We start from the raw sequence: 17,429 nt of genomic DNA, 5'->3' as shown, positions 1-17,429 counted from the left end.
ACATTTATGTACACACATACATGGACATTTATAGACTCAACAAGCATGCTCCTGCCCATATTCTCTCACTTACATCACCCTATTACCCTCTCTCCTTCAGTATTTTCTTCACCTAATCATTCCCCTCTAAGTCATCTTTCTCTATTACCTCCCCCTTTATTGTTCCGACTCTTCACCCCTTCACTTCTTTCTCAATCCAACCCCTGTTCAACGCACCTGTCCCTCTCTGTTCTTCCTTTACCATTACAAGCTCCCACTTCTCCTCACTTTCTGCTTGCTTCCTCCATCCCACTTCCCATCCCTTTACTCCTCTTTCCCTCTCTTTTTCCCATATTCTTCCTTCTTGCCACCCCTTCTCTCTTCCTTTTCCCTTTCCTTTCCCAATCCCTTCTTACCTTCCTCTTTTCTTATTCCTCCCTCCTATTTCCTCATTTCTTTTGTCTCTTCTTTTCTGTCTACCTTTCTCCCTCTTTTCCTTTTCCTCCCTCCCTGTCTTGTATTTCCCCTTCCTTCTTTCTCTCTTTGTATGACTTTTTCATTTTCCTTCCCTCTCTTCCTCTCTCTTTTTAATTTTCTGTCCCTCCCCTTCACTTCCAGTCCTATACTCTTCCACATTCTTCCTTTTCCTCTCCCCCCTCTCTTCCTCTCTATCTCTTGCATTCCCCTATCTAGCTCCTTCCCCCTCCCCACCTTTTCCACTCCACCACTCTCACTCTCTCTCTAAGCCTTTTGCCTGGTCCTCCACACTTATCCATCCCTACCCTGCCTTCACTCTATTCCCGGTCCTCCTTTTCCACCTCACTCTTCTCATACTGCACATCCCGAGAAACCTGAGACTCCTGCCTTCAGGTGTCAATGTAACCAATGCCCATGAGGTAGCTAGTCATCCTCATAGCCATGACAGAGAAGATTATTTTCCCCTCGATGTTCAGCAGTGCAATGCTCCTGAACTGGTTGATGGAACCGGAATTCTTCTGTGGTGGAGGAACACTACCGTAGCTCTTTGCCGCACTGATGGGATGCACTGGTTTTCCAGGGCAGGTCTCATTTGATTCCTCAGGATCTTTAGCACGAGGGCAGTTTTTGTTGCACTTATGAGAAATTCTGTTCAGACCAGGAATTGACGGTGACCTTGTCGTTGTGATGACTTCTCTGACTTCACTCAGCTTGGGGAGAGGGGAAGTGGCAAGCTGTAAGTTGGAGGAGCAGGACATGGAACGTACCCTAGTGATCCAGGGCAAGTTATGATGTTAACAGTGGATTTTATTTTGTGTTTTTAAGAAACTAGAGATATGTTAAAAGTTTAAACTACATAGATATCTTTTTCCCAGGATAGAAATATCAAATTCTAGAAGGCAGAGCTTCAGGTGAGAAGGGAAATGTTTAAAAGCAACGTGGAGGCAAGGTTTTTGCATAGAGAGGAGTATGTGCCTGGAACACTGGGGTGAGTGGGGGGAGGGGGTGATGGTGTGGTGGAAGCAGCTGTGAAAGTGATGTTTGAGGCATTTGGACGTGCATATGAACATGCAAGAAATTTAGTGATATACTGAGAGATATAGATCATATGCAGAGTGATAGGTTTAATTTGTCATCATTGTCAGCACAGACATCGTGGGCCAGATGCTTATTCATGCTTTTTTGACTTATGACTAATATTTGATCTCAATTTTTTCACATGGATTTATTAATTTCTTGGCTACCATCTTTAACATTGCCACAGTATTGATCAAACTTAAATTCCCCACTGTCAGGATGGTATTTAAATATGTCTATGGATTAGCATTGCATGCTGCTAACTTAAGAGTGCAGTAGTTCAGTTACAAAACTCCACTGTGGTGCATGCAGGCTTCTTACATAATCTGTTTGGGGTACTACAGAAGAGTGTTAGCACCCAACATTAGCCTGTTTAGGGGCGAGCTAGATTCCCCAAATATGCTTAATTTGACAAGTGCTGTGTACTGAACAGGGATCATTTTTTTTTTTCTGCTGTCAGAGTGAAGTGTACATGTACAAAACACATAGCAACACTGTCTGAGAAAGCCCAGGTGCACTGAAAACCTGGAAAGAATAGATTCTGTTCTAAAATGCACATTTATATTCCTTATTGCAGTATAGATTCATATGAAACATTACAGATATTTCAGAACTGGAATACACAAGAAAGAACATTGAAGAGAGGGCAATTCCTTATTTGTTTAATCTTTTGCAGTTTTTTTCTACTCATTCCTTTTCTAGTGAAGGCAATAATTTATTCTGGAATAAAATTTCATTGCTTTAGGGCCTTCCCCTAAATGTTGGCGATAGAGACTGTTAGGGATTATTGAATTACACGGCTGGTCATTACCAAGCCTAATCTAGACATTGGTTCATTACTTTTCTAGGTGTACATCACAAGCCAGCTACTAATCTTAATAATCATTTCACAAAGTAGTGCTGACATTATTTCCCACCAGGGAATGCTTTAACTATATTTTCTTACATTTTATTCAATCAGATTGCCTGAAACTGATGAGTATTCAAATTCTTTGTCCCGAAAACTTAGCAAGCTGGGATCTCTAGGGTACAGACACCGATACAGGTAATTAAATTTCACTGTGTAATTGTTTTGCTTAAGGATTTGAAGTGTCTGCAAAGAAATTCCTCCATTGAATTAATCTTGGGGTTTGTTTTAAAATTATGCGTTTGGTATGTGTCAAGTTTAAATGTTATGCGGGTTTTGTCATTGAAACTGGGAAACATTAAATATAGAACACTGTTGTTACTAAACCATGTCTTCCTCATTCATAATTGATCAATTCAGATTATTTTGAAGATCACTGATTGCAGGAATGGCATAGTGGATCTTGCTATTTAATCTTAGGTTATTGAATAAATATCCAGTCCTTCTCCCTGTAACTTAGAGAAGTTGCAGTTTCACAATCTCATATTGCATGTTGCTTATATTTAATAACATGTCTCAGTCTGTTGAAATTTTATTGAGCACATCAATCCCATGGCTTACAGAAGGCAAAATAAATCAATACTACTTTGATTTTAAAAAATACAATAAAGTAGTTCCCTCTCTGATCAAATGGAATTCTGAAATATAATTAGATATTTCATAGGCAGTAGCAGATTTTTGTAATTTACTTAACTGTTTGATCATATGTCTTTGTCAACATCTTTTCAGTCCGAAAATGGACATCTGAGGCATAGAAAAGCAAAGTCTTTGTTAATTATATTTGATAATGTTTGTTTTTCATTTTCATTTTTCAATCTTTTTTATTGATTTCCAAATAAAGAATATACAAATTGGAAGAGGAGTTTAACAAGTAGATAATATAAAAGACATATAAACAGCAATAGTAAAAACAGTAAGTATATAATGTCAAAATCAAATAGATAAAATATTATGCTGTTATATATATAATGGTAAAAAAAACTACAACTCCTCATAGCAATCATAAAAAAAAGAGTGGAAATTTTATTGATTAGGAAAAAAACCCCACTAACTAAACTGAAACAAAAAAAAGAGAAAGAAAAAAAAGAAAAAGAAAGATTGGGCAGTCCAATTGAGGATAAAATTAGAAAAAAACTTAATCCACACAGCAATTTTTGGGATTATTCCAGAGGAAGCAAGCAAAGTGTCTGCTTCCACCCAACATGTGATAGCTTTTTCAACTTTATTGGCTGGAAGAGCTATTTTGCTACTCTGGAAAGAATCTAATCCACCTACTGTTTTCTGTTGGCTCTCCTCCATTATGTCATGTCTAAGCTTGGAGAAGATTAGAAGCCGGACATTTGATACATCCTTTAATTTTGAACAAGTCTGGCGACCCTTTATTCAATATTTTCACATGATTTAATTTATTTTAATTTATTTATTTTTCTTTATTCTCTTTGGGGAAAATCCTTGTCCATGAAGGTTCGGAGATGACTGGAAGGATGTGTTTTTTTTCTCTCTCTTTTTTTCAAATTTGATAATGTGCTATGGAAATTTCTCTCCCAGACGAGAATATGCAGTCTAAGTAAATTGTACTTTTTGTGGCAGATATCTTCTTCTTTTCCATATTTTCACATCATTGAACATATTTTATCTAATCTTCCATAGGTCACACTAGGGGAAATTATTTGTGCTTTGTTGATGTCATCATATAGTACTTGAAAGCAGTGGAAAGAAAATATGAAATATATAGATATTTTTAATTTTAATGTTTGCATTGCTCTTTTTCTGAGATTTAATTGGAAAAGATTAAGCTGCAATACTGCAATATAAAACTTTGTGCTTGGCCACAGTATTACCAATTCCTCTAAGAGATCTGCAACTGAGAGACTCTATAGACCAGATCTTGTTAGCACAGGTAATCTCTGTGCAGAATCATTCAATACTTGTTCTTACCTGGAGAGGAGAGTCTATCTTGCTAGCCCAAAGCATGAGAATGAGAATGGTGATGAACTGAAGTGCCATTCCTGGGAAGTTCTCAAAACCTTAACAATTTTTACAGGTGTTGGTTAGTTAAATATAGTTATTAATTAACGAATTAAAATTATTAAACACCCTTGTTTTCTCTATGTACCCTTACAATCCCCATTGAAATCAATTAGATTGTTGATCTTGCACCATATAAGAGTCATTGTCCCAGGATTAATTTGTCAGTATCATTTGGCTATACATGTACAGAAGTTCCAGGCTTAAAAAGAAACTCTTTTTAATGTGAACATCTGGGTCTTCATGTTCCTTGCTTGCACAGCAGAAGACTAATAATAATAATAGACAGGAAGACCACTGTGCAATTTTAATGCTCTTTCAGTTGAAAACCATACATTTGTGCAGAACTACTTACTGAAATTCATTCCTAGAGTTAGATGTGTTTATCAATTTTAGCCTGCATGTATATACTGAAATTATTTAGGGAACTTATATCTCATTTTTGCAATAAAATTGATTAATCTACATTAGTTTTGTAATATAAATACATTTGGACCCTTCCACATTTTGCAAACAAAATAAAACATTTTAGATAATGTTACAATGTATTAAATATAATGGTTTCCTAGGCTGACATATGCATACATGCAAAGTAATAAAAATATAATAATTTATATTTGAGCAGTGGTAGGACTGCTTTTCAACTAAACAGAGACCAATCCATTGAACTACCACGACCGGATCAGAATGTGCAGAGAACTCGCAGTAAAACCTATCCAAAGAGGATACTCCACTCTCCACAATCTGGTAAGCAAGTAATTACATCTAGGATACATGTGGTACTTCATCCAGAGCATGGTAACTATTTTGGGGTTTCCTTCCTGAGTTGGCTGATACACGCCAAGAAAATTGCTAACGTTGGGAGTGAAGACAGGGGTTTCAACAATGTGAGGTTTTACTGGGAAATTGTGACTGTTATGATTACGGGAAGTTTAAAGCACTTGGTTACTTTCAATCAGGTGAAGTTTGTGAGCTTCAGGCAACCTGAATTTACAGTGAGCTAACTCAGTCTGTAAAGTGCAAGAAGAATACCTGGTTCTGTTTGAGGAAGCTCTTATTACAATAGTGATGATAAGCTGGTTAGGTGCATGAAGGTATAATTTCAGCGTGGTTCTAATACTATAACTAGACTGAGGTAAAAATAGGGCAGGCATATAGACACAGGGATAAAGATACTGTTTTCATAAAGGTTTCAAAGCATGAAGGATAAGTATCACAGTTGCAATGTTCCTTAAATACAATATATTGGGTATTTTAAAATCGGGCTAGGTACCCAATAACCTGTTAGCTGCACAACTTTATTGGCCATCAATCATTGTGAGCAATTATTTCTATAGTAATATCTCTAGACATATTTTCCAAGGGGAGACTGGTCCCCAAATACACAAGACATAGTGACTCTTCATACCTGATTGCCAAAACAGTGGTATCTAGTATTCTGTGATTCAGTCCTGGGCTTTCACTTGCAAGCTACTTCGTATTGCAAGGTAGTATATATGTATTTGATAATAATTTTACTTTGAATTATGAACTTTCTCTACTTGGTAAATGCACAGGGACAACTGAAGTCCACTTGAGCTCATTTTATTCTTAACACAGAAATCACTGAAAGCTTGCGCTTTGGCAGTTGTTCACATTTGACAAGTGTATTAAACTCTCATTATGAACCTTCAACTACAGCACACCATTGATATGCAATCTCAGATTTCTTTCTGTATTATATGAAGGGGAGTCACACCACCTTCTGACTGATTGTTTTGGTGCTACTCTCTTTCATATTAAATAATTGAGAAAAGATTACATGATTTGCAAACAGGTCACAATGGAATCATTTATTTTTCTGTATTTAACTGCACATTTAAAAAAAAACAAGTTTGTAATTTTAGATATACACAATGTATAAATTTTAGTTAATGCCTTTAATAAGCATGAAATTGATAATATTATTTCTCCCTGGTTTTCGTTGACTCTATTAACAAAATTTTAATGCTGCAGATATGTTTGAATAAGATGCTTCATTATGAAATTTTGTGAATTATTTCTTTCCATTAAAATAACTCCCTGCGGTCTTTGCTATGCAATACTTTTAATAGCAAAATGAGTCATCTGAGCCCAGATGCTGGGTCTCAACCAGACATGTCGATTGTCCATTTTTCCTCCACAGATCCTACCTGAGCTGCTGAATTCCTCCACCAATCTGTTTTTTGCTCTGAATTCTGGCATCTGCAGTGTCTTGTGTCTCCATTAGTAATCTGCTCTTGCTGCAGTTATAGCAGTTGTATGAGGACCGTCGAAGGATAGCTTTCCCCTATTCTACAGAAGTAACTGTTGCTGCTTTATGCTTGATATGAATACCATGGCTTAACAAAGGCTTGCAATGTCTTGCGGAAATTCATGAGAATAGGCTTGTACCTTTTGCACTCTGTGAAGCAGTAAATTTGATGACAGGCTCTACACTTCATTACTGGAAACACAGTGTATTCATTTTTAAAATTTATTCAATAACTAGTTGGTTCTAGCTATTCAGGGGTGCTCCTTCAGATCAGTACTGTTTTTCATATCTAATGAGATACCCCTCTGTGATAATTTGATCAGTATAATTGTGTCATTTTATTATCTTCTCAATAACTTTTGCTCTGGCACATAATTTTCCTTTTTGCTAAGCTAAACTTTAGATTGCTGGTCTGTGTTCCAGTACCACTTCATAACGTTCAGTCTCCTTATTTGATGGAAACTCCAACTAAAATGCCTGAGCTATGGAATAGATTTATGTTTTAATCAGTCAGGGAATGAATGATTGTGTAAAGATAAAGCTGTTGTAAATATTGCTTAAAATAGAATCAAGCTGGAGATGTTGGAAACATCAGGGATGCCCTGATGATTTAAAACTAGAAATTCTGCAACTTTTCAGCAAGTCAGAAGAGGTCAGCAATTCTCTCCTTGGGAATTTCTAGTTTTCACTTCCTCGTTTGACATCAATGATGTAAGTGTTAAGGGGGGCAACTAATTTCCATTAAATTTAACAATGGTTATTGATGAAGCCTGAAACTCAACAAGAAAGTACTATGTGCAAAAGTTCATAAATTTGGAGGAACTGTAACCATACTATTGAGGAGTAAGAACATTTACTCCACGGATCTCCTTAAAATTTCTGCCCCTTACCTTAAACAAGAAGAATCAAAATTGTTTGCCCTGGTTTTGTAATTATTGACAAATTTTTCAGATTTCCATTGGAAGCAATTTTTAAACTATTATGCATATTGCTAGGAGGTGTAGTCTAGACACAGAGATCAACATATTTCATGTGATATAAGATGGTGAATGAGCTCTTGGTGGAAAATAAACTATATGTATATAATAATTGTTTTTTTTTCTTTCTCATCTCTTTCAATTTTATGTGAGAAAATTGCTTAACCAATCAAGAATATTTACAAGAAATAAATTGTCCATCTTGTATTTCATGATTAATTGCATTACTTACTTACTAAACTTTATCCAATTAACATTTATATAATGTTGATCTGTGATCTTGTTATCATAGGATCAAACAGTGTCAGTCGCAGTGTTACAAAAACAGACAGTACGAAATATGATGGCCCCACCAAAATTATCGCGCCTTCACCAGTGAAAAGGTAAAGTTATGCTATATTTAAGCACATTAAAAACATCTGTTATGGAACATTTATCTCAGAATACTAATATCAGAATGCCTGAATTTCAATTTCAGATTAAATTTAAATTCTTATTAAAATTTGGTAACATTAGAAATATAAGCATGGGTTCACACATGGGTCAATAGGGGTGACTTGAGGCCTGGAAGGTAATTTTATCATTCTGCTCAGTGCTATGCAGCAAGATCCTGTATTTGCCATGTAACTCTTTCTTCAAAATCCAGGGTATTACCTCATGCAGTCCTTGCAGGCGCACACTTAAAGCATTCTATCTGGATGTATCACGCATAAAATGCTGGAGGAACTCAGCAGGTCAGGCAGCATCTGAGGAATGGGGTAAACAGCTGACATTTCAGGCTTGGTATGTCAACTATTCTGTTCAAACTGCAAGAAATGGCAGAAAGTTGTAAGTACAGACCCATTCAGTCACAAACCTTGATTTATCATTGTCCCATGCACTGAGATGCAGGGAAAAGCTTGCTCATACTGATCAAGTCATTACACAGTTCATTGTGCTAGAATAAAGTCAACCATTAACAATGCAGAATAAAGTGCAAAAACTACTAAAAGAATGCAGAGCAGGTAACTGATGAAGTGCAACCTCACAGAGGTAGATTGTGAGGCCAGGAGTCCATTTTAATCATACAAAAGATCCATTCAAGAGTCTGATAACAGTGGGATAGAAGCTGTCCTTGAGCCTGGTGTTACATGCTTTCAGGCTTCTGTATCTTCTGCCCTATGGGTGAGGGAAGAAGAGAGAATGTGGGTGGGTTTGTTGATTATTCTGGCTTCTTTACTGAGGTAGCAAGAAGTGTAGAGAGTGTCAATGGAGGGGAGGCTGGTTTTCATGATGTGCTGAGGTGTGTCCACAACTCTGCAGTTTCTTGTGGTCTTGGGTAGAGCAGTTGTCGTGCCAAGCCGTGATGCATCCAGACAGGATACTTTATAATGTTCACCTGTGAAAATCAGTGAGGGTTGCTGGGGTCTTGCTGAATTTCTTTGTAAAGGCACTGGTGTGCTCCTTGGCCATAGCAACAACATGGCTGGACCAGGATATATCTTTGCAGGACTAACAACTAAGTCATGTGTTACCTTCCCTACCTGGACCTGCCCCCCAGACTTGATGCAGTATGAGCAGGTATTCCAAGGAGACCTTTTTCTTCAGTGCTGACACTAATTTTCACACTGATAAAACATAGGAACAGAATTAGACTATTCAGCCTGTTGAGTCTGCTCTGCCATTCCATCATGGCTGATCCCACTGAATCTCATATACCTGCCTTCTCACCATATCCTTTGATGACTGATTGATCAGAAGATAATCAACTTCTGCCTTAAATATATGCATAGAGTTGGCCTTCACCACAGTCTGTGGCAGAGCATTCCACAGATTTACTACTCTTTGGCTATAACAATTCCTCATAACCTCTGTTCTAAAGGGTTGCCCCTCAATTCTGAGGCTGTGCCCCTTAGTTCTGCATACCCTCACCATGGGAAACATCCTCTCCACATCCGCCCTGTCTAGTCCTTTCAACATTCAATAGGTTTCAATGAAATCCCCCTGCATTCTCCTAAATTCCAGTGAGTCCATGCCCAAAGCTTCCAAATGCTTCTTGTATGTTAACCCCTTCATTCCCAGAATCATCCTCCTGAACCTCCTCTGGGCTCTTCCAAACACAACACATCCCTTTTGGAGATAAGGGGCTTAAAACTGTTGACAATACTCTAAGTGTGTCATGACTAGTGTGCTAAAAAAACTCAACATATTTCCTTGCTTTTATATTCTATTCTCCTTGAAATAAATGCCAACATTGCATTTGTCTTCTTTACCACATACTCAACCTGTAAATTAATCTTCTGGGAGTCTTACACAAGGGTTCCTAAGTCCTCTGCACCTCTAATGTTTGAACCTTCTCCCCATTTAGATAATAGTCCACACTATTGTTCTTTCTACTGAAATGCATTATCATACATTTCCCAACACTACATTCCATCTACCACTTTTTGCCCATTCTTCCAATTTATCTAAGTCCTTAACAGAGCTGCTGTTCCCAAATTTTGACCTTGGAATTTCATTTCTCAAATATTTTGAATTTGGATTTAGGTTTATTTCACTTTCTGAACTTAAATAATCTGAAGAAGTGCTTTTATTAGGAGATTACATGTTCTCCTGTCTTTCAAATGGATACACTTAGGAAAACCCTACAGACAAGGATACACTTATAAATGTCAAGCATGTATCATCAGGCTAAAGGACAGCTTCTTCTCTGCTGTTTCTAAAACTATTGAGTGGATCCCTCATAAAATAAACCTTCCCTGATAAAATAAACTTTGGACCTCACAATCTACTTTGTTATGATCTTGCACTTCATTGTGCACCTGCACTGTGCTTTGTCTGTAGTTTTGTACTTTATTTTGCATTCTGATAATGGTTTACCCTGTGCTACCTCAATGTACTATGTAATAATTTATTACAAGTGGACAATATGTGAGACAAGTTTTTCACTTTACCTTAGTACATGTGACCAATAATAAACTGATTTCATTTCCATACTGACCATGCTATTACCTATTTTACACTTGCTTAAATGTACCTGTAACTGTTTCCCACTATTATCTGGCATGAATTTACAACCAAACTGCCTGTCTAAACTTGTGATATAAATTAGAAACTCTAATGAGCGGATGCACCGACTGTTTCAGTTTTGTGTCTCAAAGTTACGTGGCTTGTGCTTTGGAAAATTATTTTTTTCTCATGCAGTCTTCTCTGCAGCTTGCTTTATGACTTGTATTGCTTAATAATAAAGAACATCAGGTGAAAATGTTATATATAAAATACAGGCAAAATTTCTAATTTCAGTAAACTGTATCAGTACACATTGATCAAATAATTTCCTTCCATCTAACTTGCTTCAAGTAAATGTATTTAAGGAAAAGTTGTGGAGTGAAGTCAAGCAGAAGCGTGTGTGTGTGTGTGTGTGTGTGTGCGTGCGTGTGCGTGTGCATGTGCGTATAAAAATGCACCACCCCCCCCCCGCCCCACACCGCCAAAGCTAAGTGAAGGCAGAACAGAGAGAAGTTGTCAAAAATACATTGTCAGCATCAGCGCCTGGTCTGAACGAAATTACTTACAAGCTTTACAAAAACTGCTCTGGTGTGCTCAAGATCCTGTGGAACCCAATGAGAATTGCCTGGAAAAAACAGTGCTGTTTGGGGATGTGGCAGTGTTCATCCCCAAAGAGCAGAACTCCAGTTTCATCAACCAGTTCAGGAGCATTGCACTGCTGAATGTTGAGGGGAAAATCTTTTCTGTCATGGCTGAGAGGATGACTAGCTACCTCATGGGTAATGGATACATTGACACCAGCTGCCAGAGGCAGGAGTTTAAGCTTCATGGGATGTGTGGAGCGTGCATCATTGATATGGGACCAGATCCAACGAGCCAAGCATGAGGAAGGTGACCTGCATGTTGTGTGGCTGAATCTTGTGAATGCCTGTCGATCTGTGCCTCACCAGCTCGAGAACTTTGCGATGGAGTTCTTTCACATCTTTGATACATTAGAGGCACATTAGATTACTTCAGTGACCTCCAGTGGGCTTCTCTTTCCAAGACCTTACAACAGGGTGGCAGCAGTTCGAAGTAGGCATTGCAATGGGGTGTTCCACCACCCATTCCTGTTTGTGGCAGCCTTCAAGATCATCCTTACTGGAGCAAGGAAAGTGGTTGGAGGGATAAGGCTACAGTCAGGACAAGGGCTTCCTCCACTGTGAGGTTACATAGATGATGTCACAAGCATCCTTTAGAAGGCTGCATGCACAAGAAAGTTGCTGCAGAGGCTAGACGAGCTAGTGACATAGGCAAGGATGAAAATCCAGCCCTCTAAGTCCTGAAACCTATCCATCCAAACAGAGGTCTGAAGCAACAACATCACCTTTGTTGTAGGGGCGAGGAAATCTCATTGTTAGCCATGGAGGCCACCAAGACCCTTGGGAAGCAGTGTACTGCAGAGCTCCCTGACAGGCAGATGGGAAAAGTAGCAGAAAAACAGCTTGCAGAGGGCCTGGCCAAAATCGACCAGAGCTAACTGCCCACAAAGTATTAAGTGAGGTGCTACCAGTTCAGACTGTGCTAAAGGGTGATGTTGCCCTTGAAAATGTGTAAAATTTCCTCATCAACAGCCAGTAGGATGGATGGGATAGCCCACTTGTACAATTGGAAATGGCTGGGGCTGCCTCAGTGTTTCACGGACACTTCGGGAAGAACATGTTGCAGTTGCCACTGAGACCCATCAGTATGGGTGCAAACAGAAAAAAACCTGACTGGCCATTCAGCTAAGGGAGTCCACCCACCCGCTGTTGAGGAGTGCCATTGCCCTAATCCATACTGGCCATGAATGAAGAGCTGAAGTTGAAGTAGATGAGACCATCAGCAGGCTGCAGTACCAAGAAGCTGTGGCAGAGTTCAGGCTGGATATGCAGAACTTGGCTGGGGGAAGGCAGCACGTTTCTGGTTCAAGGCCTCAAAGAGAGGAAAGCCATTGTAGTAGAGGAGGTAACAAGGACAGAGCAGGAGGACTACAGGATGCAGTGACACAGGGCCGCCAGAGAAGCTGGACATCATGGAAGGGCACCATCAGCAGGTCATTCACTGGTCTGACCTGCAGAAAATCCCATAAGCCAGGCTCAGCTTCCTCATCAGTGCAACCTATGGTACCTTGTCCTGCCCTCAATCTTCACCAGTGGTTCGGCAGTGAGGGTTGCTGCCCCCGTGTGATACCACCAATGCAACCTCCAACACATCCTGGCAGGATGCAAGACTACTCTGTCCCAAGGATGCTACAGGTGCAGCCCGACCAGGTCCTAAAGAAATAGGCAGAGATCCTACAGCCCTGCAGGTCTGCAGTGAGATGAGAACTCATCCCATTTATTAAAGCTGGTAAGAGCACTGAATGAACCGGCCCAAGAGCTCCTTTAGGATTCCTCGCCATGAGCAAGGAGTGAAACGTGAGGGCAGATAGCTACTGTTCCCCATGGAAATCACCACCACATCTCTCTGCCCAGACACAGTACTGTGTTCCACAGCTGGCAAAACAGTCGTCCTCATTGAGTTAACCATCCCATGGGAAGAAGGAGAGGAGGCTGCCCATGAGGGAAAGAGGCTAAAGTATTCAGACCTGGCAGCTGAGTGTAAGGAAGCTGGTGGGAGGTAGCTTGTGGAGGTAGCTTCGTCCGCACATCGACAAGTTTACTCTCTGATGTGGCAGTGACTGGAGTGAAGCTCCGGAGGGCCAGCAGAGAGTTTGCTGAAAAAACAGAATAGGGCAGCTTTTGGCTGTGGCTAAGGAGGAAGGACATAAATAGGGGGACAAACTAACCCCAGTGGAAGCTGCAGGGAGACCCTGTTACTGCTCTGCCACCAGGAGATGTACCAAGGCTGAGGGAGTGAAGCATCCATGAGTAGTTGTCCCTGGCTGATAACCCTGCAGCTGACCTAAGGGTACTGTTGGATGTGCGGCAGGTAGCAATGCCAAGCAGGAAACAACATCTTTCTGTAAATCTCATTGACTTTCCCCCATGTGTTGATCAAGGAAATGGACAAATGTATAATAGAATATTCAGTACTTTTGCAAAGTTAAGTAAAATATTTTAAATATATTTAACAATAAAATATTTTTTGTATTATTGCTAATCAGTATTCTGCTTTCCTGTGTATTTTCATCAAGGGAAATCCTCCAAGAAATTGTGTTTTAAAGCTCATATCAGAATTTACATTTCCACACTTGAAATAGCAAATGGCAAAAGAAAAAAAGAGTGCAGTTATTTCAGAGTTGTGAATAATATCTTGCTGGCAAGCTGCATTGTAGTAAAAGAAGCAACACGTACAAACAAGCTGGAGGAACTCAGCAGGTCGGGCAGCATCCGTGAAAACGAGCAGTCAACATTTCGGGCTGAGACTCTTCGTCAGGGTCCTGCTGAGTTCCTCCAGCTTGTTTGTACATGTTTGCTTTGACCACAGCATCTGCAGTGTACTTTGTGTTTGTAGTAAATGAATATTCTTAACACCTCTAAATAATCCTCAATAAGCGTCAATTGATGAGCAAGTATCACTGGTCAGCAAAATGTTCCATCACTTAGGAGAATGCAATACTGGACCTCTCCTTTGGGAACAAGGCAAGGCAAGTACCTGAAGTGAGAGTCAGGGAGCACTTTGGCTCCCATGACCATAATTCTATTAGTTTTAAGATGCTGATGGAAAAGGTAGGACATATTCACAGGTTAGGATCCCGAAGTGCAACAGGGCTAATTTTCAAACTGAAAAGTAAATTTATTATCAAGGTAATATATGGCATCATATATTACCCTGAGGTTCATTTTCTTGTGGGCATTCACAGTAAATACAAGAACGTGCAATAGACGTAATGAAAAACAGCTCACAATGATGGACAAACAACCAATGTGCAAAAGGCAATAAGCTGTGCAGATGCAAAAATAAATAAAAGTGAAATAATAAATAAATAAACAAACAATAGATATGAAGAAAATGAGTTGTAGATTCGTTGAAAGTGATTCCATAGATTGTGGAATCAGTTCATTGTTGGGTATGTGAAGATGAGTGAAGTTATCTTCTCTGGTTCAAGAGTCTGATGGCTGAGGGGAAATAACTTCTTGAATCTGGTGGGTAAGGTTTGAATTTTTTTTTGTTTGGAGGAATTGGACAGGATTTAGCAGAAGTTAACTCGAAGGTGGCTTGTTTGTTCTGTTGTTTAAGATGGGTAGCAAGGACAAACCAGCAATCTACTGGTCAGTCAGCCTAACATAAGTGGTGGGGAAGTTACTGGAGGGAATTCTGAGGGATGGGATCTACCAGCATTGGGTCAGACAGATTAAGAGGAGTCATCGTGGCTTTGTGAATGTTGTGCTGGATGCAGAACGTGGAACAGAGCAGCACTGGACAAGCCATTCAGCCCATGATATTTTGCTGATCTTGAAGCCTATTTATGTTATATGTCTTCCTGCTGTGTATCATCCATATTTTTCTTTCCCTTCATATTCATGTGTCTATCTAAACCACCAATATTTTACAATTCTTGAAGAGGTAACCTAAAATGTAGGGTAGGGTAGTAAATGTTGTCTGTTTGAACTTTAGCAAGGATAGCTCATGTTGTTCTGTTGTTTAAAAAAGGCTGTAAAAGTAATCTGGGAAATTATAGACTGGTAAGTTTGACGTCAGTAGTAGGTAAATTATTGGAAGAAGTACTTAAGAGATAGGATCTACAAGTATTTAGATAGACATGGACTTATTAGGGAGAGTCAACACGGCTTTGTGCGTGGTAGGTCATGTTTAACAAATCTATTAGAGTTTTTTCGAGGAGGTTACAAGGAAAGTGGATGAAGGGAAGGCAGTGGATGTTGTATACATGGACTTCAGTGAGGCCTTTGACAAGGTCCCACATGGGAGGTTAGTTAGTAAGATTCAGTCACTAAGTATGCATGGTGAGGTAGTAAATTGGATTAGACATTGAGTCAATGGGAGAAGTCAGAGAGTGGTAGTGGAGGATTGCTTCTCTGAATGGAGGCCTGTGACTAGTGCTGTGCCACAGAGATCAGGGTTGGGTCCATTGTTATTTATCATCTATGATCTGGATGATAATGTGGTAAATTAGATCAGCAAATTTGCTGATGATACAAAGATTAGAGGTGTAGTTGACAGTGAGGAAGGTTTTCAAAGCTTGCAGGGGGATCTGGACCAGCTGGAAAAATGGCAGATGGAATTTAATACAGACAAGTGTGAGGTATTGCACTTTGGAAGGAAAAACCAAGGTAGAACATACAAGGTAAATGGTAGGGCACTGAGGAGTGCAGTAGAACAGAGGGATCGAGGAATACAGATACAAAGTTCCCTAAAAGTGGCGTCACAGGTAGATAGGGTTGTAAAGAAAGCTTTTGGTACATTAGCCTTTATAAATCAAAGTATTGAGTATAAGAGTTGGAATATTATGGTGAGGTTGTATAAGGCATTGGTGAGGCCGAACTTGGAGTATTGTGTGCAGTTTTGGTCACCAAATTACAGGAAGGATATTAATAAGGTTGAAAGAGTGCAGAGAAGGTTTACAAGGATGTTGTCGGGACTTGAGAAACTGAGTTACAGAGAAAGGTTGAATAGGTTAGGACTTTATTCCCTGGAGCGTGGAAGAATGAGGGGAGATTTGATAGAGGTATATAAAATTATGATGAGTGTAGATAGAGTGAATGCAAGCAGGCCTTTTCCACTGAGGCTAGGGGAGAAAAACAAAATAGAGCATGGGTTAGGAGTGAAGGGGGAAAACTTTAAAGGGAACATTGGGGGGGGGGCTTCTTCACACAGAGAGTGGTGGGAGTGTGGAATGAGCTGCCAGATGAAGTGGTAAATGCGGGCTCACTTTTAACATTTAAGAAAAACTTGGACAGGTACACGGATGAGAGGGGTATGGAGGGATATGGGCCAGATGCAGGTCAATGGGACTAGGCAGAAAAAAGGTTTAGCACAGCCAAGAAGGGCCAAAAGGCCTGTTTCTGCGTTGTAATGTTCTATGGTTCTAAGGTCTTCAAGTTCCCTCAAGATAGGCTGGTCTGAAAGGTTAGGTACCATGGAATTCAAAATTGGTGCAGAGGTAAGAAGCCAACGGCAGTAGCTGAAGATTGTTTCTTGGACTGGATGCTGGTAGCATGTGTGCCTTGGGGGTTGGTGTTGGGACCCTTGCTATTCATTATTTATATAAATGCCTTCCACCCACACCAATTTCTACATTGGATGCAATCTCACTAGCTCTACACTCAACCTTTGATCACCTGAACAAAAGCAATATCTACATTAGGCTGCTGCTTATTGAGTACAGCTCAGTGTTCAACCCCATCACCCTTCAGTACTACTCAAAAAAAACTTCAAAACCTGGGCCTCTGTACCTCCCTCTGCAACTGGATCCTGAATTTCCTCATTGGGAGACCACAGTCTGTGTGGTGTGAAAATAACAACTCCTCCATGCTGGCAATCAACACAGGTACACTTTGGGTGCATTTTTATCCCATGACTCTAGCTCTCCCACATTCATGATACAGCATCTATATATTCATCGACCACACAACAGTTGTTGATAGAATTTCAAATGGTGACAAGAAGGCACATACAACTGAGATAGATCAATTGTTGACTGGTGTTGCAATTTTGCAGAACCTGATAAAGAATCTTGGACTGAAATGTTGATTCTTTATTCCTTTCCATAGATATTGCCTGACTTGCTGAGTTTCTCTAG

At 39.7% G+C, this 17,429-nt stretch overlaps 1 protein-coding gene across 8 annotated transcripts in view; it reads left to right on the top strand.

Annotated features, from left to right (window-relative positions):
- Window positions 1-17,429, top strand: part of epb41l4a (erythrocyte membrane protein band 4.1 like 4A) — a 223,575-nt gene that overhangs the window by 154,063 nt on the left and 52,083 nt on the right. For all 8 annotated transcript variants that reach the window (XM_059969539.1, XM_059969535.1, XM_059969533.1 and 5 more), the window contains 3 exons: window positions 2,495-2,578; window positions 5,094-5,215; window positions 8,010-8,100. In XM_059969539.1, coding sequence (XP_059825522.1) covers window positions 2,495-2,578; window positions 5,094-5,215; window positions 8,010-8,100 — 297 coding nt within the window. The remainder of the gene's footprint in view (window positions 1-2,494; window positions 2,579-5,093; window positions 5,216-8,009; window positions 8,101-17,429) is intronic.

Source organism: Hypanus sabinus, chromosome 5 (assembly GCF_030144855.1).
Source record: "Hypanus sabinus isolate sHypSab1 chromosome 5, sHypSab1.hap1, whole genome shotgun sequence".
Taxonomy (NCBI): Eukaryota; Metazoa; Chordata; class Chondrichthyes; order Myliobatiformes; family Dasyatidae; genus Hypanus; species Hypanus sabinus.
Note: the sequence above shows the minus strand (reverse complement) of the source record. Positions and strands in the feature narration are given on the sequence as shown.